Below are 27603 nucleotides of genomic sequence, written 5' to 3' on the forward strand. Positions count from 1 at the left end.
GAATTAAGCTGTTTCATGCGTGGACAGTTCTTTTTTTATGGGGGGATAGACGTGACAGTTTGCTTGCCACTTTAGTACCTTATGTGCCAACTCAGCTTGGGGCATCCACATCAGTAACTCTGCCATCTCGGCCGCACCCTAAGTGATCCCGCTTTGTTCCTTTATTGATGTAATTTGCCCGTTGAGGCTAAGCATTGTAAGAGTATTTAGCTAGTCTTGGATGAATTGCCAATCTGGCCTACTAGTCATGAGCCGTTTAGCCTTTGCTTGTTCTGGTCGCTACAATATGTATACAAAGGCAATTTTTCTCATGCTAGCCAAAGTATGGTTGTGAGCTATACAGTAAAGTGACCAATGTATGATTGTAGAGCAAACCAAAGGTTTTCTACTGAAGCTTATACTAGAGGAGCAATTTGGTAGTTTACTTCTATAACATCATGTCGCTTGTTATAAACAACATAACGAAGCTTCAAGGAATGAAATTTTCATGTTGTTCTTGCTACATTCTATCGATTTGCTACATTGCATAAAAGATTACCTAGTCTTTTGAGGTTTTATGGACATGATGCAACAACATTAACCTAGAAGGGGATGTTTAGGGACAAGTAGATGTGGTCATTTAGAAGGGGTTTGCAATGTGGCATGAGTGGGACGAGGTACACATCTTTACAAAATCTTTGTAGATTTTTATACAACAATTTAGATTAATCACAACTAAGACAAGTGTCCAACAAGAAGGCAAGAAAGTTCAAATCCCTTCAATGATCCCCACATAAAAATTTACTTTGTTGGATTTGAGTGAGAATGCATCCTTTGAAGAGGGGGTTTCTTTTTTATTTAAAATTTCTACATTGTATAGAGGTATTTCTCTCTAGATCCTATTATACTTATCGTGTCCTAAAGGAAACTTATAAATATGCAAGTGTTGTATTATGGTGCTTAGGAATGTATAGCATTTATAGCATTTCATGAGCAAAGAGGTGCAGTTGAAATATGTTCTTGTGATGCAATCGAAAGGACATGTTTCTTTTGTCTTTTCTACTAGTTTGAATAAGTGGAGTAAAATAGGTGCTAATGTGAGAGTTTTACCAATGATTTAATTCCATTCTTATGGTTTCAACAACATGCACTGATGTGAGTTTTTGTTTATTATATGATAATACATGGAATTGATGGACATGGCTAGTTTTCTTTAACATGTTCTTTAATAAAATTTATAACTCCACCATAATATGTTAATTTACTGTTGCTTTTCGATAGGCAAAAAGTAATTCTATTGTTATAGTGATATGGATGATGAATCTCTTAGAGTGACTTGGCATGCATTATTTTATGAGAGAAAGACATAGTGCCATGTTGAGCATCTGAAATGTGCAAGCAAAATTTTGTTTATGCAACAAGCATAGAGCATGGATGTTATCCACTAAGTCATTTGGATAAAAATGGAGAAATGAGAGAGAAAAAAATGAAGTTAGAGGAAAGGAACTATTGAAGGTGATAATGTGATAGCAATGGAGATGTGAGAGGCAAAAATATGGGGAAGGGAAGGTAAGAGGAGGAGTGAGGGTGAAGGGAGGAGAGGGGAGTTGTTGGAAGGGAGAATGGTAGGCTGGATTGCTAATAAGAGAGGGGCGAGGGCAACCCGTGAACTGAGAGAGAGAGAGAGAGAGAGAGAGAGAGAGAGAGAGAACCATAATAGGGGACGGGCTTGAAAGAACGTATTATTCATACACCCAAAACAAATAAATTTTAGAAGGCCAAAGTGAGGGCAAGCAAATAGGACAAGGTTGATGAAGGGCCAAGAACAGGAGAACGAGTGGGGAGGAAGCAAAGGGTGGCGGAGAGGCGGAAATGGGCGGCGCTGGGAAGAAGGTGGCTTATATATTTTATATAAAAGGGCGGAGCAATGCTTTAATCAGAAGCGTTGTTGTGGGTTTTCACCCATTCGATTAGGCTGGCGCCGCCGCCCGAGCCTTTGGACCTCTTCTCTATTATAAGATAGCAGTTGCTGTTGCTGTTCCTTTTCCTTGCACTGCCACTCTTGTTACGTATTCTTCCCCTTCTTCCTCCTCCTCACCACCTCCCCCGACCTCCTCCTCCTCCTCCTCCTCCTCCTCCTCCTCCTCCTCTCCCCACGTACCCTTTCACACAATCCTATATTCCTCCTCTCTTTAGCTCTCCTTTCTCCTCCCCAACAACTTCCCCCTCCCCCTCCCCCCTCCTCCTCCTCCTCTTGCTGCCGCCGCCGCCGCCCACCCCTTTTGATGCCCCAAGAACCTCTTCGCTTCCTCCTCACGTGACATGGTACGACCCAATTCCTCCCTTTCTTGCTTCTCGCACTGTTTCTCTCCCGCATGGCTGCGCTTCGCCCCCCCCCCCCCCCCCCCGCTCCGAACCTCAATCGTGGGCGCTGCAGCCTAGTAACGCTCGTCGCTTTTCGACGAGCTCGTGTTAAGGATCCCGTAGTCGTAAAATTTGGATAGCTGCGGGGACCAACCCATCACGCTTCTTTGCCTCCACGACTGCGTGCAACGAGGGAGGACTTCTGCCGTTGTCGGATTGGCAGGTCGTAGGACATTTCATTCTCTTAACTTCGAGGACGAAGCGGATCTTGAACCAGCACTCACGTAGATGACGGCCGTTCCATTTTCTATTTCTGAGTCGTTGAAGCTCTCCTCCGACCTCGCATGGATTGGCAAGCGCTGAGCTGGATCTACGACGTGTTTGCTGCGTTCAGTTGATTTATAAATCAACTTTGGGCATGGCCCCTTCCTTTCTTCTCAGAATCTTCGCCTTTTATCTTTGAAAATCGTGCATGAGACCACGTTACGTCACAGCCTTCGGATCTATCGATCGAATTCGTCCGACTGGAGAAATATGCGTCGTTGCGCTCGGTTGCTTATGTTACAACGCGCTGCTAGTATCGGCAGGAAGGAATATATATTCGTTGCAGGTTGGTCTTTCGGAGTCTCACTGCTTGCCAAAAACAACCCCACAATTGTCGAGCCAACGGGGCCGCTGTGCAGGAGAGCATGTATTATATATTGACGAACAACGTCTCTTTGTGGCATGAGTCGTATGAGTCTGTAAGTCCGATCTTCTGCCACTTAAACTTGACCAAGAATGGGCTATTAAGGCCAATTTTCTCTGAAAAGGAGTAGTGTTCGAATACAAGGACTCTGTATAGTATATAGTCAAATCATTTGCCGCTTATCTCTAAAAGGGAAACGGTTTGTAATTTGGGTGACCAAGGAGCTATTGCCTGTACATAATAAAATAAACCTTAAAGGTTCATGTCCCTTCATCTTTACGGGGGAGAGTTACAGTCAAAAGTACACGGGTCCAGATCTGGTTGTGGTGGTGGTGTCAATCTGATGAGCTCATAAGTCAGTGGAGCAGTTTCTTTGCTTGCAGGTTACTTTCAACTATACCTAAGCCACGGATAACTTGTACACTGTCAGTGCGAGAGTTGACTGTGGCATCCCAGCTCGCTCCTAAAGGTGCAGGGGTTTGATCTGAGCTCTGTCTTGAACATGATTATGACTTCATCACAATTTCACAGCTTGTGGGAGGGCAGATACGCATAAAAAGGAGGATTTTGGAGTGAGATTGCATGGAATGAATCAGTCACTGGATTAGAGCGTGGCTAGCACCAAATTTTAGTTGTTTAGAGATGAGACCCTCCACTGAAGGGCCCTGATCTAAACCTAGGACGCGCAGTGAATCACAAAGTCTGTGCATGGTTTCAATTATTCAATTTTTTGGCTGTTCACAGTAAGAAAGTTGGATTGACATGCGGGAGTCTCGCTTTTTGCTGTCCTGTGTGGTAAATATACTCTAGGTTTGTGCAACATGTGGCAGATTTGATTGTTTGTTTTTATCTTTGTTACTCGCCTTTGCTGTAAGCTCAAATTATCAACAATGTAAGGAGGCTTCCACAACCATAATGCTTAAGCCGCTAGTTATCACAGTGCATTCATAAAACAACAGAAAAAGCACATTCTGCAGAAAATCTTTTCAAGAAAATTGTAGTGGAATCGTAACTGATGAAAACTACATTTTATTTCACTTTGCACCTGCCACTTGTGATGACCTCCGGCAAAAGAAACTAAATAAGACCTGCAAAAGCGCATGCTGTGTCTGTGTTTATAATACAGATGATACTCTGCACAGGTAGGTGCTGAGGGCAGGAATCCTGCCATTGCAAGGACAATTCTCAATAGGTGTCTCAACAAATTCATTCGTGTTATGTAGCAGGTGTACTGGCATGAAGATCTTTGGGCTGCTAGTTTTTCATTTTAATAAACCTCTGCAGCCATTCTCATCCTTCCTAATGATATCCAATGCAGTTTTGAAATCTGTCAAAGTGTTACTTATCTAAATCGTTCTTGAAAGCATCTCACTGCTACACTGAATCTCCCTTCCTCTGCCTTCTTCTGTGTTGCAGGGGATTGGAGGTGTATGTGTTTTGACATCTTTTGGGAGATGGATTTTGTACCAAATCCTCTTGCACCATACAATTTTCCCTGGCTTTGTGAGAATCAATACATACTCGGCGTTTTTTATTGGAAAAGATGGTGCAATGCTGCTTGCCACTGCACCAGCTGATCACCGCACTGCCCATCATGAAGCCATTGGGAGATTTCCTGTCATCCCTGTGTCACCCCCGTGCACCAGCATAGCATGCAACATTCAGTGCCTCATCTTGGTATGCAAGGCTGTAAGTAGATGTCCCTTCCCCTTGTCCTTGGGAGCGACCAAGTGCTTCACCCAGGATAAGATGTCGGGTTTGGTAGACATCTTTACACTATTGTGTGGAATTTCCTTGCAATGGTAGTGCCTGGACACCAGGACCAAAGGGGGGCACAATGGGACAGTGATGTGGCTCCATCAGTTCGGGCGTGGGTTAGATTTTTATGGAGTACGTGACTCTAGGATGTCATGGTATGGTTATGGTTATAACCCTTTGATTTATCATCTAGTGAGCTATTGCTGAGTTGGCAAGAGATGTGGCAGATAAGTCATACGGCTAGCTTTGGTTTTTTACCACGAATATAGTAGAGATTATGCCACCTCTACAAGTCTATTGAGATGGACTTTTATGTGGACGAACAGTCCAGATCATCCTGGTAACCACAAAGTCGTCTGGAGCCAACTGATGGAGACCTCTCTGCAAGAAGATCTTACAGAGATCACACCAGCACATATTGGACCAGCACTCATTATTTGATTGATGAGGGGCTTATAAAGCATTTTTTATAAGTGCTTACTGACACCACCATTAGTCTACTGTCTCCTCTCTCTAGCTTTCTTGCCATGAATGCATTATGGTGCACACTTGGTTTTAGAGGATGTGCCATTTTTTTGAGGTAGGGAGTGCAAAAACATGCTTATTGCATAATGTTTAGTTTTGCTCATTTGGAGACAACTTTGCAAACTTATATCGGTGAGGGCCTTTTAAAGTCACCTGAAGAGGATCTCGGGGTTTTATGGTTGGTTACAGCAGCTGATTGGATTACATTGTGGCATGGTTGTTTCCGTGTGCTTTGCTTGATTGGATGGAAGGTGTTGGTTTCAAAAGCATCTAACATCACTTGCTAACTATTGTAATCAGCAATGACCTGTGTTCCCTTCAATGAGTCTCATTCCATCAAGTGTGAAATCCAATTTTTATCATTCTCCTGTGGGCAGAGAAACTTATTGATACTGAACTCATGGAATGTCTAGGAGTTGAAAAGGTTCACATTTCCCTTGTTTTGGCATGTCAAGTTAGCAAGCTATGGTAAAGCAAGTTCAAAAGTTCTCTCCAAGGCTTTTTCTCTTCTTTTGATCAAATTACTTCTCTTTGTTGAGAATGGTGTAAATTGCATCATGGAGATAGGGTTCATGGGACAAATCCTAACCCTAACCCTAAGGGATGTACATGTATATATTTCACTTTCTAAGGAAGACAACTTAGTGTACAGTTAGTTATCTCTTGTGCACTCCACTCTTTCTCCCCCCGATCCTTCAACTTGGTATCAAAGCTTATGTTGCTCTATTCTTCGTAGAGACAGTGTAAGCCTTTTTTTCCATCAAGGTACAAGCCCTCCTTTTGAGGCATCTTCATCCTTGGTCAAGCTCATCTTGTAGGGCTTCTTCTATTCTTAAATTTGCTTGAGAAAGCGCTGGTTTTCAAGCTCTAGAGCTCTAGTTATGCCTTCTTGAGTGTTAGTCTTGCTTCTTCTCTTTGTGAAAATCCTGTGTGTTTTGTGACAGAGACCTTTGTGAGTTCTTTGAGTGATTCTGAGGTAGATCGAGGGTTGTGAAGAAGGATTTGGAGCTGCAGTCGTCTTCAAGGACACCTGCTATCATCTTCTCGAACTGTGTTGCAGCTGCCATTGTTATTACCGAGGTTTGCATTCTCTTCATCTTCTTGAACTGTGTTGCAGCTGCCATTGTTATTACCAACTTTTTGGTCTTCAGAGCTGTCGCCCTGAGCCGCCTTGTCCGTACTCAGACTTCAAGCAAGACAGCAGTGACAAAAGACAAAGCCAAGCAGCAAAGCAATGGTGCAACAACAACAGCAACGCGACAGCTATTACTGAAAAGCAGCAGAAGACATGCACTGGAAGCACAACATAGATGCAAGCCATACCGCAGCAATGACAGAATTGAGTCGTGCTTACATTTCACTTCGAGGTGAACCCAGACGAGCATCAGTAGTACTCCACTCCCTGATCTAGCTTATCATGTTTCCAGGAACTAGCCACTTGCCCAAAGGTGTCAGTTCTTATCCAGTCCTGAGGAAGATGGCTTCAGAATGCTTCACGCTTTCTAACATATCTAAATTCAAAGTAATAAGGTGCTTGTTGAGGCGGCCTCTGCATCCAAGTGACCCCTCTTGTTTAGTCCCGAAAGACCTCAACAGATGTACTCCCTTCGCCTGTAGAATGTAAATGAATGTAAATCCAAGGAGCTGCTGCTGCGGCAGAGAGATCATCAACTCTTTTGCACAGGAAGATCAAGTGTTGCGGATTAGTTGCTTGGCTTGGCCCCTCTTTAGTCTCCACCTCTCTCTCAACTCTTTTCATTTTTGCGAGTCGACCGATGGAGTGCTTTACTCCTTGATCACTGCTTCGTTTTGTATAGCAGTTCTCCATCCGTTGGTTCTCCCAAGACCCTTCAGCATCACCTTGATGCTTGTGCAAACTCTACACAAGTCTCAAGCCCTCACATTTTTCTCCTCCACACAGACTGTAGATTAGATTGGCCTCTGCACAGCAGACTGCAACCACACTATACACATGGCCACTTGCCACATCAGCATCCACATGGCAAATAAGGTCACTCACAAAGTGACACATGACATGTATTGCCACATCATCAGTCCCACATAGGAAGTCCAATCAAAAGCTTGACACATCATCTGCCACCTCAGCATTGGCACTTCAACTGCCATATCAGCACCCACATTTCACACATACTGCCTCATTTCTGTGCTACACAAGCCCAATTTTACTACAGCACATGCATAACTACCACATCACTTGTGCATGCCACAGCATCATTTTTGAGCACTCTTTCTGGACAAACATTTAAAATGCATAGCTTTTGATCCATAAAGGATTTTGAGGTGCTATAAAAAAGCATCTCATACTCTACACACTAGTCACCTGATATTTGAGTTCTGATCTACTCACTATGCTGACAAAGAAAATAAATATTTGCTGCATTTCTCGTCTCGACATGTAGAGGAGATCGAACTCCATAACGCCAATTGAGCCCTTGCTTGAAAATCTAATTGGTTCTGACAGAGTCAGTCCCATGGATCTATCATAGGCCTCCACATTCATACATATCGACACCACTTCAGTACCTTTGGTAGTGTGCAGTTCACCATGTCAGTGATTCGTGTGGCAGAGTGATCTTCTTTTTTGGATATTGGACAATTCTTTTCTCTTGTACTTCACACTTTTGGTGGCCATTTCTAGCATTGATTCCTATAGATATTAGCCTTGTTAAGTTTCTTGGCTACTTCTAGCACATTGTTGCCATCATCTTATTACAGATTTTGATCTTCTACATCCAGTTGTCCCATCATGAACTTATCAGACATTTTCTTGAGAACCCCTCTCATATCCACATAGGTTGGAATATATCTTACAAAATAGTTTGTTTTGAGAGGGAGTATTACAGATTGAGTAGGTTAAGCATAAGCTCGACAGAAGAAACTTAGATTTCTTAGCTTTCTGCCAACGTTCATGGTTTATGAATGCGCACAAATCAACATTTTTTTTTAGCAGCCTTCTACATTGAAGCATATCTATGTTTTCATGGGTAGATACTCTTAATGGAAAATGTCTGATGGGTTAGCCTCTATCACAGAGCCCCAAATAGTCTCCAGCATGGAGCCATTTACATTTGGATTACACTAATGATATTCCATTCATGACTCCGGACGAAATCTGTGAGTGGAAAAATTAACCACTTTGTCTCCTACTATCTCAAATGAAGCGAGTTCGAATGCAACATATGTATCACATGCTTGCATGGATGAGAATCCACTTTTTGATCATGTTGATTTTTGTAGGCGAGGTCCTCTCATCTACATCAACACAGTTTGATTTTCATAGTGATGTACATCCATCACATGCTTGCATGGGTCACGCTCCACTTTTTGAAATTGTAGGTTAGCATGTAAGCCCTCAGAATGAGGCCCTTCCGAGATTTATGCCATATTGCATCGTTCATGTATTCACTTTTCATAGCTACTTGTTGATAAGCAGGTCAATCCTTAGCATGGAAACATTTTAGTACCAGTTTAGTCATGCCATAGGGCATCATTCACTACCATTGTGATCAACAGATCAGTCCTCAGCATGAGGATATTTCAGCATCCGTTCAGCCCTACCATAGTGCAGTTGATACTATGCCATAGAGTGAATTGGGAACGATAGTGTTCCGGCCTGCATTCATGACTGTTTTCATAGTCCATACTTGATGCAGATTTGTGGTGTCATCCAAGACTACCAGGTTGTGTCTAGACAACATTCCTTTGTCATTTCAGCGTTTGGCAGCTCACATGCTTTTGGAACAATCCATGCATTCCCTTTTGCAATCAAGGCTATTAGGCCTTCTTACAGTCAGGTCCCTTTATGAGCTTATGACAGATTTAGCTGCATGTGATGCCGACAGATGTATAGACTCTCCCATTGCATATTACCTTCGGCTCATGGTAAGAGTATTCAGGCTATGAGGCCTTGCCCATGGTATCTACCAAAGTCTTCTCTATATGTGATGAATCCCTTGGATCCCTCTGTGGACGCAGTTTCATAGCTTGTCCCGTTGCTCGATAGATCTTATTCTACTTCCGCATAACTTATGCAATGTTGCCACTTGTCTTGGTTTGGTGACACTCTTGTTTGTCATAAACTCCCGTATTTTTTGGCCTGCCCCAAGGGGGGTAGGGTATAGTGACCGGTTCGAGGCATCTGCAGCACATTTTCTGTGTCTTTTGTGTATTCAATCTCAAAGTCATAGGACTGCACCGAGACTAACTGATTCTTTCTTTGAAGTCAGTGCACACACAGCAGGAGCCATCCTTTTTCACCAATATCCTTTGCAAAGAAAAAGGAAGATGTGCTTTGAGAGATGGTTTGCTCAAGCAATTCTTTCACCTATTGTGCTGCTCCTTTTATTTCCAGCTTAGAGAGCTTTGTTACTTGATTTGCTTCCAGGATCCAGAACTATGGCACATCTATCTTAAGAGGCAATTGACGAGGTATATCTTCAAATATATTCTCAACACATGAGAGTATGTGCTGAATGTGAACATTCTCCACAAGGTGACATATTATATGTGTATGTGGCTTGCATATAGGGCATTTTGTTTCTTGAGTTCTCTGCCAATTGCTGTGGTGTAGTTATTTGCAATTTAGTTCTGTGTTACCCTGAACATTTTCCCCTGCCTGTTCCTACTTCTTTTGCTTCCAGGAAATCCTCCCGTTTTGCCTACTTCCACCATCCTCTTCCCCTTCATTTTCAGTTGCTCCACCCCTTGTGCTTCCAGCATGTTTCCCTTTTATTGGTGCTTCTTTCCACACCATTTTTGACTTTTTTTCTATTTTGCTCCTTCCTGGCTGTGTTTTTGGCGTCCCCCCCTCTATTTTGCACCCCCTCTTGCTTAATTATGGGCTGACTGGGTAATATCACCAGCAACCTATTGGTGTTTCCTCTTTTTGGAGCCCCAAGGGCTGATCACAGCCCTAGCATGGGCCTCCTGTCTGAAGCATGCCTGATCCAATGCTTTCATACCTTCCCACTCTGCTTGCTCACTGAGGTGTATCTCTAGTGTTGACCCATAAATTTTGTCCATCAAGTGGCCTACTGTAATGGTCTCCCTGCATCCATAGGGTCTCCTGATTTGTGAGTTGGGATGATGATGTTGATGTCTAGGTTGTAGGAAAGCTTTTGCAAAGGTTCATTGAAGAGGTTGGAAGATCGCTCCCCTTACTTCCTTACCTTGGGTGAGGAATTTTAATGAAGGCCCTCATGACCCTTGGATGTAGCAGTCATCAATTTTGGATGGCTTCCTTCAACCATGCAGTAGGGAATAAAGAGTTGGTCAGGGGCAATTGTCAGCGTAGGCCTTCTGTAGAGTGAAGTCTTGCATGAGGCATGGTGACCTCTTTTCTAGGACTTTAATCAAGAACTCCTTGGAGATACTGTTGTATAAGATCTTCAAGAGGGTTTTCACAAGAACTTTGTCAGCAACTCCTTGGAGTTACTCCTGTATAAGATGTTCAAGGCTCTTGCTGCATAAGATGTTGAAAGAGCTCTTGCACGAGTATCTGTCATTTCTTGTGCCTCACCAACCGTTGATGCTTTCTCCCAGTCTACAGCTTGCCTGGGTACCCTTGTTTGCCTCAGGACTTTAAACTCTGGATTTTGACAAACGCAGTGAGATCTCCTTAAGACTGATGAATCTTGACTGATGAAGTGAGATTTCCTTCATGTCTGCATTGACGAATCTTGACAGATGCAGTACCATTCCCTTCATATCTCATTTATATTTTATGTCTCAATCCTGAATTGATGGACTAATATTTGAATTCATTGCATGAGGTAAGTGGATGCAAATGCACCATTCCCCGACTAGTGGAATTTTCAATCCCTTTTGAAGGATTATTCCATGCTAGCATTGTAGGGCCAGGATGATACAAAACATAAGCTTACGAGTGCATGCATGATATACCATTATGCAATGTTTTAGTATCTACATCAAGTATTTCCATTTTGCAAGTATAATGCTGGAGTTTACGTTCGCAGACTGTAACATGTAGTAGACAAAGTTGTTGTTAAATGTGACCTCATGCTTGGTTCCCATGCAAGGATTTTTTGATGGTGAATGTTCTTGCTCACTGTCATATAAGCTAGCAATAAGAAGTGCAGACTGGTGCCTACCGACCTGCTTTCAATATAGGGTGCACTATCTATGTTTTGAATAGATGGCCCATAGTATATGTGAGCTATCTTTGTCCATGAAGCAGCCTGGCAAGTGGTTATTGTAGGAACAAAGTGGAGACAGGTTGTGAACACAAGTGAGCAAGAGTGCACACACAAGAAAGCTCCAATAGAAATGTTCAAATGAAACAATACAAGTACTTGGTATATATAGTACCCAAGTACTACTGGTCAACCATAGGGTTGACTTTATGCCTACAATACCATATCTTTGTAATCTCTTACAAATCCCCCCTCAAAGATATGGCTGAAAGTACCTTGGAAACATCTCAGGTGTACCTTGCAGTACCTAAAGTACCATGGTTGCACAAATTCATCCAGATGGATATGCAACCTATGGGAGTACATGAAAACAATGTCATTGTGAATCACTTCATAACCCCCCTTGACATTGTGAGAATGTCTATGATTCCTAAGCCATGTCGATGTCGTAAGAAAAGATGTATTGACAGGGCTTTGGTGAAGATATCTGCCACATTGTCCTCAGATGGACAATAGATGAGATCAATGAAGCCATCAGAAATACAATCCCGTACATAATGATAATGATTTTCAATGTGTTTCATGCGAGCATGAAAGACAGGATTGTTGGCTATGGCAATGCAACTCTGGCTGTTATAGAAGATAGAGTTTGCTTCGCCATCTTGTGCATGATGCAAGTCATGCAAAAGCTTCCTTAACCACATTAACTCCGTAGTGGCTGAATTTGCAGCTTTGTACTTTGCTTCACTGGAGGAAAGAGAGACTCGTTCTTACTGAGCAAGTCATGCAAAAGCTTCCTTAACCACGTTAACTCCGTAGTGGCTGAATTTGCAGCTTTGTACTCTACTTCATTGGAGAAAAGAGAGACTTGCTCTTGCTTCGTAAGCCATGAGATACAGGCTGAACCCAATGAGAAGCAATAGCCAGTAGTGGACCGTCTGTCATCAATGTCCTATGACCAATCTTAGTCAGTGAAACCACTCAGCTTTAGATCACAATCTAAAGCATAATGCAAGCCAAGAGAGAGAGTGCCATGGACATATCTGAGAACCCTCTTTGCTGCATTCCAATGTGTGATCGTGGGACAATGCATGAACTGGCTCAAAAGCCCTGTGGCGTAGGCAATATCAAGCCGTGTGGAGCATAGATATATCAAACTGCCAACCAACTGCCTGTACAAAGTGCCATCAAACTTTTCAGCAGCATCATGCTTACTCAGCTTGAGTCCCTTTTCCAATGGAGTCCATTTTAAATTTCTGCAACAACCCCTTTGAATACTTTGTCTGTGACATAGAAATCCCATCATGGGTCTGCCAAAATTCAATGCCAAGACAATAGTGCAATAGGTCCAAATCTGTCATGTCAAAGTTGTGACATAAAGCGGACTGCACTGCTGTAATTTGCTGCAAATCACTGCTAGTGAGTATGATGTCATCCACATATAGTACCAACATGACCAATTCTGATTTTTGCTGCAGAGCATACAGATTTGACTCTGTATGAGTGTTGACGAAGCCTTGGGACAGCAAAAACTGATGTATCTTCTGATACCACGCACGAGGTGCTTGCTTCAGCCCATATAGAGCTTTCGTGAGCTTGCATACCTTGTGCTCTTGTCCTTTCACCTCAAAACCTTGGGGTTGATGTACATAGACCTCCTCTTTAAGATCTCCATTGAGGAAAGCGGTCTTGACATCCATCTGGTACATTGACCAACCATAAAATGCAGCAAGAGAGATGACCGAACGAATGGTGGTCATCTTGGCCATTGGATGAAAAGTCTCCTCATAATCTATCCCCTCCTCTTGTGCATACCCCTTGGCAACCAAACGGGCTTTGTATTTCTCAACTGTGCCATATGAATGGTATTTCACCTTATAAATCCATTTCGTGCTAACCACATTTTTCCCAATGGGCGCATCAACCAAGTCCCATGTGGCATTCTTCTCAATGGATTTAATCTCAGCTTCCATAGCTTTCTGCCATGCCGGATTATGCTGAGCATCCTTGAAGCTCTGAGGCTCATTTTCAGCTTCCATCATTGAGGTCATCAAAGCAAAATTGACCTTTTTCTGATTTTTCTGAGTACTGGCCCTGGTTTTCCCCAAAGTAGGCTGATCCTTAGCATCTTGAATGGTCAACCTTACCCAACGTGGAATAGATTTCTCTGCTCTACCACTCGGAGCTGCATCAACATCTTTAGTGGCCTCACGATGTTGATAATGCTTCCAAACATGAGGCTGTCTATTCTCATTAATTGGCTGCAAATCTGAAACATTTAAGGGAGAGTCATCCTCAACATGTGGCAAGCCATCTGAACTATGAGAAGTAGAAGGGGAAGCATAAGGAAACTCTGTCTCATCATCCTCAAACTGGATGATGTCCAAAGAGGTGTCATCGTATGGTGGCAAGTCTGCACTAGCGGGCTGCATGCACTCATTCTCAACAAAGAGAACATCTCTGCTGATTATTACCTCCTGGTAGTGGGATTATAAAGGCTAAATGCCTTGCTTTCAGTGCTATATCCCACGAAAATGCATTTGACACTCTTGTCATCAAGCTTTGTCCAATGTGCATCTGGAAACAAAGCATATGCCACTGAGCCAAAAATTCTGAAATGACTGATCTTTGGCTTAAAGCCATACAAAGCCTCAAATCGAGTCACATTAACCAAAGCTTTGGAAGGGCATTTGTTCTGGACCGACCTCTGGGCGGCCGTTTTGGACAGACTGGGTCGGTCACCCAATTGGGTCTAACCAACTACGACTGGTGGCTATATAAGAGCAAGCCCGTGAAGCCCATCATCATCACTGACTACAGCAACCCTGATTCCTTAGCATCCAGCCTTTGTCCTCTATTGTTTCCAGCACGCCATCGAAGCTTCTTACACAGGAGCACACGGCTGGGAGGTAGCGCCATCTATTGTATCAGTTTTACAGTAATCAAATTTTTGATTCTCCATACTATCTGCTTTTCTCTCAATGTAAGTGGCTGTCACAACTGCTTCTCCCCAAAAAGCCTTTGAGACTCTCTTGAATTTCAGCATGCATCTCGTCATTTTCACGAGAGTACGATTCTTCCTCTCAGGGAGTGGATTCTGCTGTGGTGTGTAAGGGCATGTTAAGTGATGTTTAATCCCATGCTGCTTCAAAAATCCCTGGAATGCATGTGACATGTACTCTCCCCCTCTATCCAAGTTGAGTGTTCCAATTCTAGAATTGGTTTGGTTCTCAGCCATAGCTTTGAACTCCTGAAACCAATAGAACACCTCAGATTTTTCCTTCATGAGAAAAAGCCATGTGAACCTGGAGAAGTAATCTATAAAGGTCACAAAGTACCTTGCTCCTCTAGGCGTGGGAATAGTCATGGGGCCACATACATCACTGTGCACTATCTGCAACACTCTGGTTGCCTTGACCCAATTCTTGCCTTGTTTACTGAATGGCAAGCGATGCAATTTGCCAAGTGCACACCCCTCACACACTTCATTTGCTGGTTGCTGTAATTTTGGCATTCCCTGAGTCCTATTATTGTTGTACAAGTAGGACAATGCCCTGTGATGGACATGTCCAAACCTGGCTTGCCATAAATCAGCCTGGGAAGTGTTTGCTACAGCCAATACGTTCTGATCATAAGGCTGAGCATCAAGCTTGTATAAGCCTCTGTCATATGTGCCTGTTGCTACAACCTCATATCCTTTCTTTGGATCCTTGATCCTACATTGGTTATCCTGAAATTCGACCAACATATGTTGATCATGGGCAATGTTTGAAACTGAAATCAGATTTTGCCTCAAATATGGAACATACCAAACATCTCGGATATACTTAACTTTCCCATTATCAAGCTGAATAGGAATGTGCCTAACTCTGATGATGTCTTGAGAAGCATCATTGGCACACGTAACCTGTCTGCCATGAACAGGTGTGAGCTCTCAAACCACTCTTGGCGAGGAGTCATGTGCTTAGTAGCACCACTATCGATATACCATGTATCACTTGCAACAAGGGAAGCATCCCCTGATTGATTTTCAGCATTCAAATCCCCCTTGGCATCCATCTTCTCATTAAATGCAGCAAACACAAAATCTCTATCACCTTGGGCAAGAGGAGCTTCACCATGTGCATCTGAAGCACGAGTTTCAGTGGGGGCAACAAAATTACTGCTAGAGCTGTCTCTTTGTCTTTTCTTTTCATTGGCAATCCTTTTCTGACACTCTGCGATGTAATGCCCTCAGTTTCTTGCAATAATTGCATTTGTCCTTTTTTTAATTTTTGCTTGAACTGCTTGCATTCCCCTCCTTGGGCTGAGTTGTATGGCTGTGTTTTGGCTCAAACTTTTTCTGAAATTCGCCCTTTCCACCCATGGCAAGCGCTTACTCACTCTGACGAGAGGCTTTGGCAAAATTTGAGAATCTCTCCTCTTCCTGCAACAAAAGCCCAACTAACTCATCGAACGAGTGTGGGACTGCCCTGAGAACAATGGTCAATGAAGTGACGAATGTGCCATATGAGGGCCCTAAGCTATTGAGAGTAATAGAGACGAGCTTCTTGTTTTCTACATCAATACTTGCGAGCTGATCACGTAGATCAGTGATCCTGGCAATATGATCAGTGATGGCTTGGCCTTCCTGCATCTCGAGATCCTTGAGCTGATTTGTTAAGGCAATGGCCCTTGCCTCATTCTTAACATGATACATGTTTGCGAATCTTTCCCATGTTGCCTTTGCATCCTTGCACGACTTGATGGTCGTCATAATGTGCCTCTTCACATTTGTGGCAATTAAAAACATCGCTTGGGCACTGCGGCGGTCAAACTTCTTTTGCTCTGTTGATGCTATGGGACTAGTAGGAGGGACTGTAGCAGTCTGTTGTCTGCCTGTCTGCCTGTAGTCTGACCCGAAGAAGCTGTGCTGGATGTAGATGAGTCTGCTGGCCTCACCTCATCCCCACTAACAATATCCCACAAGCCCTTACCATCAATATGTTCTTAAGCATGAATGACCACAAGGCATAGTTTGGTCCATCCAGCTTGTCACCCTCGGACAAATTGCCAAAACTGTCTGAAAGAGTCGACATGATGCAAAATGGGATACCCACAAGCTGCAAATGTACCTGCAAAAAGAACTGCAAGTCCCAAAAGTACAACTGGTTGCAAATGTGCCTGCAAATCCCAAACTAATACTGGCTGCAAATGCAAAGTACGATTGGCTGCTCTGAAATGCCACTGATTGCACAATGCAATCACTACAAAAATGGCATCAACCAATCACTGCACTCTTCTGCAATCTGAAGTGCAATCCCAAACTGAAAACGCACAACCCAAATCTGAAAGAGCGCATCCACAAGTGCTCAAATGCATCCAACGGAGCTTAAAAGCAGCGACAACTGTAAAGTAATTGCAAATGCGCCCAACAATGGAGAGTATCTGCAAATGCACCTGAGAGTGCAAGAGTATGGGCTGCAAAAACAGTCCTGAAGCAAAATACACAGCTCAAAACACTTACTGAAAGTGCACCTTGGCCCGAAACACCTGCAAAATAATCCATTGATTTTGTGGGCAAGCCGGAGATGACAAAGGAGCTGAGTGAGCCGTTTGGAGCTAAATGAAGCTGTCGGGAGTACTTTTGAACACAACACACGTGTAGAGAAGAGCCTGGAGAAGTATGGAGACGCCTGGAGCTGCTGGAACACACCCAGGAGAGACTGGAGCTGAAAAAGGTCCAGATCTGAGCAGAAACGCCCAAAAACAGTCGAAAACTGCTCGAATCGCCTTCTAACAAGTCGTATGGGCTCAAAATTAGGTTCCGACAAGTCGTATGGACTTGTGGCACTGTCGTGCAACTGTACCGGACAGATCCATACAGACTGCACGGATGGGAAAAAAACAGGATATTTTTTTTCCCCCCGCCTGAAATGGTGCGGGACAGGCTTGTTTGTATGTGGGCAGCTCTGAAATTTCAAAAAACGTGAAAATCGGACCTCAAAAGGTCAAAAAACAGCCGTTGGACTGTTGGAGCTACCTCAAGAAAAAGTTGGAGAGCTGAATGTAAGAACTTGGACGCGCACTGGGAGTCTGGAAGCAAGCGCGGGAATGGGCTCTAGAGACGGAAGCGCTCTGATACCAAATGTAGGAACAAAGTGGAGACAGGTTGTGAACACAAGTAAGCAAGAGTGCACACACAAGAAAGCTCCAATAGAAATGTTCAAATGAAACAATACAAGTACTTGGTATATATAGTACCCAAGTACTACTGGTCAACCATAGGGTTGACTTTATGCCTACAACACCATATCTTTGTAATCTCTTACAGTTATCATGATAGCTGAAAAGCTGAAAACTGTATATTACAAATACTATTGTGCTTGCTCTTGTTGGTAAATTGGGCTTGTAAAAATTTTCTTGAAATTGGCAACGCTGCATTTAATGGAATAATATTAGTTTTGCTAAAAGTACATACATACATACATACATACATGTGCTAGCACTTTTTAAAAATTTGGCTAGAATGTGGCTTCATAAATTTGCCATACTTGATGTATTATGTTGCTTTGTTGTGGGACTTTCTCTGTTTTGGGACATCACATGGTAGTGTTATAATGTATACACCTTAATAAAGTTTTCTGGCTTCCTATTGCCATTGATGCCATTAACAAAGTTTTCTGGCTTCCTATTGCCATTGATGCCATTAAGCATCTATTGAATCACCTGTTCTTGTGTTGTCCAGCATACGATGGAGCCTGAGGCTGGAAAATATGGCCTTACACCCTACGTAGGAGAGGGAATCTTGAGTCCCAACAGGCAGATGGTAACTGACCTTGTGAAGGGCATTGTGACAAAACGACCATCTTTTGCAAGGACGATCCAGAAGAGATGTTTTGGTCCATCAGGAAGAATGGTAATGTGCCTTTACTGAGGTTCATGCATTTTTGGCATAAAGCAATAGAGAAGTATATGCTTGAGAGAAAATATAGAGTAGCTATGCATATTAACCCTGATTTGCAATGAGCAAAGCTTTGATTTATCATGTTGCAGGCTCTTCCAGTCATGTTCATGAGCTCCTACCTGACAGGGTCGAAAGGGCAAGTTATATTAGAAGATGATAGAGGTTTGACATGGGAAGTAGAATGGATAGCTTACATGCAGTCTGGACGGAGACTCGCATTGACTGTTGGTTGGCCAGACTTTGTTGCATACCATGATATGAAAGAGGGAGATGTGTTTCTTGTTGAAATTGTATCGCCTGAGCATTTCAAGGTTCAAGTCATTCCAACTACTGGTGGTTACACTAGGCAGAGATACAAATCGGTGCGTATTCTATAAGGTTATTAAATCTTAAAACATAGTGGCATAATTTTATCAAGTTGATTGAGAATACTAAATAACTCTTTTAAATTTAAAAACCATAAAAAGAGGCTTATGCACAACATTTTGGCTTTGCTTGAAAAGGGCCATTCTTCAAAGGGGCGCAAGAAGATATCCCCTGCAAATGCCATGAGTTTACATGAAACTAGAATTGAAGGTGACGAGGGGGCTCAAACTCTCTCTGACATCAGCATAGCCAGCAATGGAAGAGAACAAAGCATCTGTTTCCGCCCCTTTACAGCTCCAGCAGCAGAAACCAAGGCAGTGAGAAGTAAGAGGTCGAAGAAAAGGAAAAACATGGAAGGTTTTGTTTCTCTTTTAAAGGAGAACATGCCAAAAGCAGTCCAATGTCCGACAGATGTCCTTCTTGGTAAGGGACGCTCTTTTGGATCTGACCAGGTGAGCAAGGCATTGCCTGTGGACCATGTGATGGTTAATGCTTCAAAATTTGCATTCACAGATTGCATCCATTCAGATGGTATGACTGGAGCAACAGAGGGAAAAGTGAGGACACTAGTGAGAAATTTTAGACAAGGTGATGTCTGTAGTACATTGCAGATGCGAGCACAAGGCAATTGGAATAAATCATCTTTTTTTTCTGAAAAGGAAGACTCTAAACAATCGTTGTTGCCGATGCAATGCACACAATCTATGGTTCGAGCATTTGATAAAAAGCGAAGATATCAGGCTTACTACTGTCAATCTTCAATGGAGCCATGCTCTCAATATGTACTACATGGATTCCAGTTTTGTATTTTGCATATTCTGGAAGATTCATCAGCCCCTTACAAGCAATGTGATTTTATTGAAGTGCAAACACAAACAAGATGTATGTTTCCTGTGTGTCTCAATCTTCTTGACACAAGGTGAGTACAAACTATGATTTTTTTGGTGAGTTAGTAGAACATTGAACGTGCTTACAAGCCTTCCTTGTGTACCTAGGCTGAAGCTTGGAAGTAACAAATGCTTTAGTTGCATGTTAATGTATTGTCCAGTAATAAAGACATTTCATGATATTTATATATATACATATATGTATGCGTGCAGGTTTTGTCAGGTTCACAAACAAGTCAGTGCTTCTCTTTCTAATGCAGTTGCCCTGGGGCAGACATTTTGGAAGAGCCTCCCTAAGTTGGGGACTTTTTCTTCAATTATGATGGCAGCAACAGTGTCCCATCAGCTGAATGAAGAGGTCAATTTCTGGATTTGTAGGGATTTGCAAACTCCTAATACTGAGGGTGTTGGTTGTGAATCTGATAATGCAAGAATGAAGCCCCTACAACTTGTGAAATTATCAAGCGTCTCTACTTGCTTGACCAACTTGATGGAGGAGAACTGTGTAGCACCAACTGCCAATCCCCATACCGGAGAAGGAAATAAGCACGAACACGGATTTCAATCTGTTTCTGTGATTCTTAATTCCAAGGAGCTGGGTGATTGTGGAGGATTGAAAAATTCTGCAGCTACAGAGGAGTATTTAGGGAGAAAACTAGAAGGAAACTTTCTAAAGGTTCAAAGCAAGGGAAATACTGAGGTGTACTTAGTGAAAGACAGTAGCCTGATTTGTGGGGACCATGCATTTCACGAAGGAGAGAAAGAGGAGACAATGGGTGTCATAGCTGCTGCAAGGGAGCTTGAAGGCCTTCCAGAAAATGCTGATCCTCAGACCGACAAGATATTTGAAAAGTGCACGAGCACTGACAATAGGAAACATTTTCTACCTTCTTTAATAGAGATTGGATCCATAGATGCAACCCAAATGGGTCAAATGTGGACACCCACAAGATTATTGCAGACTTCTTTAAAACATCCCAAAGATGTGAGAAAGCCTGATCGATTTGAGATTGTGCCATTGATTGATATTGGAACAATAGACATGACCAGTATGGGACTCAAGTGTGGTTTTCAAGAGATCAGAGGAGCTGTAGGGTCAACCCATAAGCGGAAGCACAAACTTCAGCAAAAAGAGGGGTCAGTGGTACGGGGTCAGGGTAGACGCATTTGCTTTTCTAGGTTTGTAGGTGTTCGTAAACGTCCATGGGGTGCTTATGGTGCTGAGATTCGAACTCCTGAAGGAAAGAGATTATGGCTCGGAACTTACCCAACAGAAGAGGCAGCAGCACATGCCTATGATGATGCTGCTCGAATGTTTCGAGGAAAGAGTGCAGTGACCAACTTTGTTCAAGGGAATGAGCAGCCTGTACCATTGCTGGTCAGAGGTGGTTCTCAACATTCTTTAAAACAGGAAAGTGATGCAATGTTCAAAGAGACACCAAAGAAACGAAGATCTTCATCTGGCAAGAAGAGGAATGAAATCTTGTCAACAAAAAGGGGAAAACTTGAGGACTCTGCAGTGACTGATGAGTGTGAAACGAGGGATGCTTTAGCTGTATCAATGGTGGAGAAGGAAAATGCACCTTTATGCAATTCATTTAGACATGAATATCACCATGAAGATACAGATTGTGGAATGAATAAGGCTGTGGAGATGGATGGCATGTTTGACCAGGAATTAGAAGAAAGTTCACGCTGCCTAATTAGGACAAGTGGAGAGAGTGGCTGCCTACCATTCGACTCTGGAAAGTCAGTCTGTCATGAGTTGGAAGAGAATGCTGTACAAGTGCCTTTGAAATGGGAATCTGGTTTCCAAGAAGAAACTTTGAAACATAACAATAGCACCAAATTCTTTCCTGAAAAAGAAGTTCTGGATAGTCATGAAAGTGATACAAAAGATATGCCTACTAAAGTAGCACAGAAGCAGCAAAACATTCATAGAAATGTCCCCCGTGGTAGTAGGCAGAAAAAGAAGTTCAAAAGTATATCCTCAGCTGTGGTAGGAATGCAAGAAATTGATGCTCGTTCAGATTATTCCACTGACAAGGAAAAGAAAGTGGATTCTTTGTGTGAGCCAGGTGAGCGTCAGGATGTGACAGAGCTTGACATATGTTCCTTGCAATCTAAGGCTACGGATGGTAGTGGCATGGCGAACCTAGAAATGGAAGCTGACTTCTCTGAGGATGCGGTGGCCAAAATTATTGAGAGAGGAATTTATCCAAATGGGGAAAGAACATCAACATCTGGGAGTTTTGAAGCAGGTTTTCACGACGGAAAGAGGAGAAAGAAGGTTTGTCATGGCAGGTGCAGTATGGTTGAAGAGGCAGAACTTGACGATGGTAACAAAACAATTCAGCCTGATCGTATTGGTGAATTTGATAAGGTGTCAAAACATGTATGTACAGGTGGCGGGAATTTTCATGGAAAGATGTGTGACCATCTCGATTGTCCGATCTCCAGAACGACTGTACCTAAAGGTACAGGTTTTGTTCAGTGTGTTCTAGCTTTCATGAATTTTGCAAAAATCTGAAGTCAATGTCATGATAAATTCCTTTTAAAATATTTTAAATTAAAGGGTCCTCATATCTTAGGCTTTTCTATTCAATCATGTTCATTGAAGGTAGTGTCTAATGCAGATGAGGCTGAAGGAGTAAAGGCAATGCACAACCAAGCAAAGTCGGAAATTGTGGAGTTTGAAGAAAAAACCAGATTTGGCACAGAGAGAGCAGGTTCTGTATGTGATTATTACATAGAAGCAAATAAATTTCCCATCGAAAATCTAACGGGACACCTGAAAAAAAGTCAAGGTCCTAGTGTGTTTCACAAGGACAGAATTGATTATGAGGATTTGAGAAATACACAACACGCCCGGGTTTCCAGGCATGGTAGTTCTGTGAGGGCCCAGCATAGGGATCCCTTTCTAGGATTTGATAGTGATGTCTACATTGAATCTGAGTATGCTCGCATTTATAAGACAACTTCAAAGCAGCGTGCAATGCAAGATAAACAGGATCAAGAACAGGTCCAGGATTCCTTTGGAGGGAAAAGCGTGGACTTTCACCTTGGAGGTTCTCCTCAGAACACTTCAGGGGTCAGTGAAGAACCAACTCAGAATGTGGAACTGAGAAGCAATGAAGGCGCATTGTCAAAGTCGTCTGAGGGTAACTCCCAAGAACAGTCTATAGGCTTGTTGACAATGAATGTTGCGGCTTCACTAAAGACGGGTGGTGGACACAAAGAGGAGAGTGTATCATCCAGCCGTTCAAAGAGGGCCATGGCCCGTGGGAAAAAGCGAGGACATTTGGGCCCCAGCAATTCACCATCTAAAAAATCAAGCTCCACTCGCTGGGAAGATTATAAGGGTGTTTACTTCAATGGACGAAAATTTCAGTCGATATTTTATAATCCATTAACCAAGAAGCACACATATCTTGGGACATTCTGTACAGCTGAAGCTGCAGCACGTGCATATGATCAAATGGCCTTTACCCAGGTGGGGGGCTCTGCCAAACTGAACTTTGCATTAGACCAGTCTGAATCTAATGATCAGAATTGCGGAAACAGAGTGGAGAACAAATCCACCCTTACGAGCACAACTTTTGAAGAGTTGGATCCCCAATCTCTGGCAGCGGTGGCAGATCCTAGCATCACTTTTGAAAGCACTCAAAAGGATCAGATACTTGGCTTTGGAAAGGATGTAAGGGATGAAGTTGACCTACCGAATGGATTCCAAGGAATGACAGAGTGTGAGACACGGGATGAAGAATGTGCTCTTGCAGACAGTGCTGGAGTAGGCATAGAGATTATGCTGAAGCTTAGCTCCAAGTTACCTGAGAAAATACCCATACAGGAATACAGAACTGTCAGGACTTCAGAAACAAATCTGTCTTCTGAGAATTCTTCTTTGCCTGCTTTTAGAGCCTGGGGACAGCTTTTGAAGGCAAGTGAGGTCCTGAATAATTCTGAAACTAGCAGATCCTTCAAGTGAAGTTCTTCTCACTGTAAACTAGGAATTTTCAGGCAACAGTTTCACTGGCCAACTGTGAAGGTAGATTTTGATTTTTAGTACTCCCTTGATAGAGGAGTGCTATAGGGGAGACTTGGATGGTGATTTGTGGGAATTTCCACATTTGTTTTTGTCTTTTAAAAAATTCTTGTACTATTTTTTGGGAACATCGCCCCCCCTCACCCTTTTCCCCTCCTCTCTCTCTGTCTCTTCTCTTCATCTGTCCATGTAAAATAAAGAGGAGTACCCATGAGCATTCATGCTCTCGTGTTTCACTATTTGAAACTCTTCTTCTAGACTCTCATCAGATATATATGTGCTGCCTTGCACATTCGACTGTGCTTTCCAGATTCAACTTTCTGTAAGGGATTTTGTATGCAGTACAGTTGATATGAGAAAATAGCCAGAGGCTTTTGTACTTTTTCTCCAATGTAGATCAAAGTATTGTTTCTCTTCTAAATGGTGATTTCTTTCTTCAGTCTTGGCACATGCACAGCATAAAACATTGTCAGGCATAACTTGTATGTGGACGTATTGAATGTACAAGGGCTCATTTTATGGTGGGCATTGACATACTATTGGGACTATAGAGAAAAGATCTTCATGAATTTGAGACACGAGCATTTTGTCATGTTTTCCATGGCCTTAAGGCATAGATAAGAAACATCTGGAGATCTCCATAGCAACTTGTGCTGACTTTTTTCCCTCTTTTTGTGATCTTATTAATATAGAATATTAAACAGGAGAAGACCACTGTTTTGTTCCCCTCCTGGGCTCATGCTTTTGGGAGTTGTTCAAATTCTCCTGTCAAATTCACTTGCCTTCTGTCAGAAAGATATTCTGCCATACTTCTTTGCATCCAGATGTTGAGAATGATACGAGTCTGGTGAAAATTGGCATCAAGGGACATGAAGGCTTCATCATAATTTGTCAGTCCCCAAAGCTTCATATTTGCTCCATACAATGAATGGAATCTGCACATACAGCTGACAAGAAAAGCTGAAAATTGATTCTATTTGATGGCTACAATCAGAGATCTTTCTAATTATGTTCAACATTGCTTTGCAATGCTCCATTGTAATTTTCTTTATTTAGATGCCTCACTATATTCTCATCAAAGAGCTTTTACAATTTATTTGTGTGGATGAGTTATTTTTCTGCTTCAACACTTGGAAGGGTTCTTAGTGTTGTGTGTAGATATTTCGCTGAACTTCCACTCTTTGCATGTGTTCACATACAAGATTATGAAAGTTCATAGATTGTGTTTGTATTGACAACAATCGAGCATTCCATGTGCATATAGTCATTTTTTGGTTTATATATTATTCAATAGGGTCATCTAGAAAACTCTAGAATAACAATTTATCAAGTAGTAACATATAATAAAATAAGAAAACATAATGGAGCATTGCTATAATAGTATAGAAGTGGCATGAACATGCCTAGAAATCATATTCAATAAACAACTCTTAAGCTACATTTTTGTTGTAGTTGCCACAATGTATCCAATGTCATCCAACGTCACACTTATATCATCAAAACCTGGTGGTCCTCACAAAGTGAGTAGTTCTTTATCCGTGGATTGCATTGCACCAAAGCATTCAGAACTTCTGAACTTCTGAACCAACAATATAGAACAGAGAACTGCTATCCCGTCTATATGATAGTTGCAACTCCTAGCATACACGCTCTAGAAGCGGTTGCTTTCTAACTACCCCTACTAAGGTTTTGCATAGTCTTTCTATTACGTAGCAAAATAGCTATATACCACGAGTACCCAAGTAGCATTTGTCTACATTGGCACACCTAGTGGTACAAGGATTTTTGTTCATAAAAAATAATTGCGACCTGAACCCACTTAAACATTGGATTTATCAAGTTCTTCATCCATTTCTGCTAGCAAAGAAACTAGTGGATCATCTTCACGATCATGCTCATGACTTGCATCTTGCATTGGGGTAATCTATTCTCCTAACTGTTTTGTAATAGTCTCTGGTTCATATGTAATCCCATCATGTTCTTTTGTAACAGGATTTGCCCGTTCTACAATTACATCAGATTCTTCTATAACAGGGTCGGGCTTTTCTACAACAGCATCAAAATTAGTGTATTGTTGATCTTCGAGATTTCGCATCAGTTAGGTCTTCAATAGTCTTTAAAGACTGCATCATTTCCTCTTGCCACCACGAACTCTGTTGGAACTCATGACTGGTTTTTGCATCTGTCTTCTTTGCTATAAAATCTTTCTGTATCTACATAGACAACATTTTAGAAAAAATATCTTTTATGTTATTTGTCAATACTGGTGTTGATACCATCTGTAGCTTCTGTTGACATTGCATAAGTTGTTGCTGCAGCTCTTGAATAGTTTGTTTTTGCTCTTGAACTTTCTTTGCAAAGCATTAGTGGTGTATTCTTCTGAAGCAAAAGCTTCATATGGCCTTTGAGCCAAAATTACCAATCTTTCTTTGACATTATCCCAGGCATTTTGAGATATATTCACTAGTTCTTCCTCTACATGCTCCATTGCATCAATCTCCATAAATGTACCTTCTACTTCAGTATCTTCGGAAAGTGTCTTCAGCTCATGTTCCACATACTTCAAAGATTCTATTTTTTGCCTGCAGTAACAAGTTATTTGTTTGCAACTCTGAATTGCGTTTAGAATGCAATTCTAAAACATTAAAAAATTCAACTTGCATCTCCTTTAGCCACTCCTTAATAGTAGGTAAACATTCTTGTTGCCTCTCAATTTGATCCATCAATTGTTTCTCAGTCTTTTCTTTCTACTCTCTATAACTTTGAAACCGGTTCTGTAATTGTAATAATTCCTGCTCAATCTTCTGCACTTCACCATGATCTTTTATCTGCGGTGCCAATATTCAATTTTGTGTTTGCAATTCCTCAATTTCATTGACTAATTGCTGCTGGAGTGTTTGCATCTAACTACCCTAGGTGTTCAGAATATCAACTGTCGCAGTAAATTGCTTGTATGAAACCTTACCCAAAGACTTCCCAATTGTAAGATCTTTTCTGATGTCTACTTCCTTATTCGTAGATGGATTCTTATCAACTATTTTCAGCTTTTACTTTAAGTCACTCGTTTCTGAAGAACCTTCTTTTCCTTACCGATGATCGGTGTATTCCATAAAGCTATAGATAGTGACTTTCCTGTAGCCATCTCCACTAAATGTTGATATGTGTCTTTGGCTTTGACCCAGAATGATTGATGGTATCTTTAATTGTATCATCCGAATCCTCAAATAACTTTTTTCCTTTCTCCTTGTGAGATGGCATGCTTTCTTTCTTGTGAACCACATGATTGAACAAAGCCGTAATATATTCACATAGATGGATCTTCTCAGAGGCCCCCCCTACAGGGAAGGGCTCCCCCTTGATGAGGAGTCTTCACAGGGTATGGCAGAGACTGGTAGGGGGTCTCACCGCCCAGATGTAGAGAGGAGTTTGATTGCCAATCCCTTATGTGGCACCCAGAGATCAGAGATCAGGAGGGACGTATGCTCGGACAGTGGACTCACATTGGTTGGGCACAGTGGGATAGTGGTCCAGCAGGGTCCTTTTGCCGTTGGAGTAGACTACCTATGGAGACAGAGGCGAAGCTTGATGCCCTAGTGCATCTGCAAGGGGTAGGGCAGCAAATGGGCAAGATTGACTTAGCCATTCCTGAGTCCTGGTGGGAAGGACTTCACATTTGGAAAGACAACATATGGTTGGGGCAGTTTTCTCGTACTGGTGCTCCCTTGAGGATGTTGATGCAGCACAGCGGCAGCACACCTCGGCTTCTTCCGTGTAGGACTTGGAGGCCTACTTCAGCCACTCACTGAGAGTGACCCTGAGATGGATGGGAGTCTTGATGGGATACACTGGTAGATGATCAGAGTGGTAGGACG

At 42.3% G+C, this 27603-nt stretch overlaps 1 protein-coding gene across 1 annotated transcript; it reads left to right on the forward strand.

The window, feature by feature from the left end:
- Window positions 1-2266: 2266 nt before the first annotated feature.
- LOC147902504 (uncharacterized) lies at window positions 2267-24020 on the forward strand. Its single transcript, XM_087373829.1, has 6 exons — window positions 2267-2304; window positions 18215-18385; window positions 18523-18795; window positions 18937-19718; window positions 19900-22163; window positions 22323-24020. The coding sequence occupies exons 1-6, from the start codon at window positions 2302-2304 to the stop codon at window positions 23672-23674; spliced, it is 4845 nt and encodes a 1614-aa protein (XP_087229955.1). The 5' UTR covers window positions 2267-2301; the 3' UTR covers window positions 23675-24020.
- The last annotated feature ends 3583 nt before the right edge of the window (window positions 24021-27603 follow it).

Source organism: Dipteris shenzhenensis, chromosome 4 (assembly GCF_047967505.1).
Source record: "Dipteris shenzhenensis isolate YYH24624 ecotype China chromosome 4, Dip_SZ_1.0, whole genome shotgun sequence".
Taxonomy (NCBI): Eukaryota; Viridiplantae; Streptophyta; class Polypodiopsida; order Gleicheniales; family Dipteridaceae; genus Dipteris; species Dipteris shenzhenensis.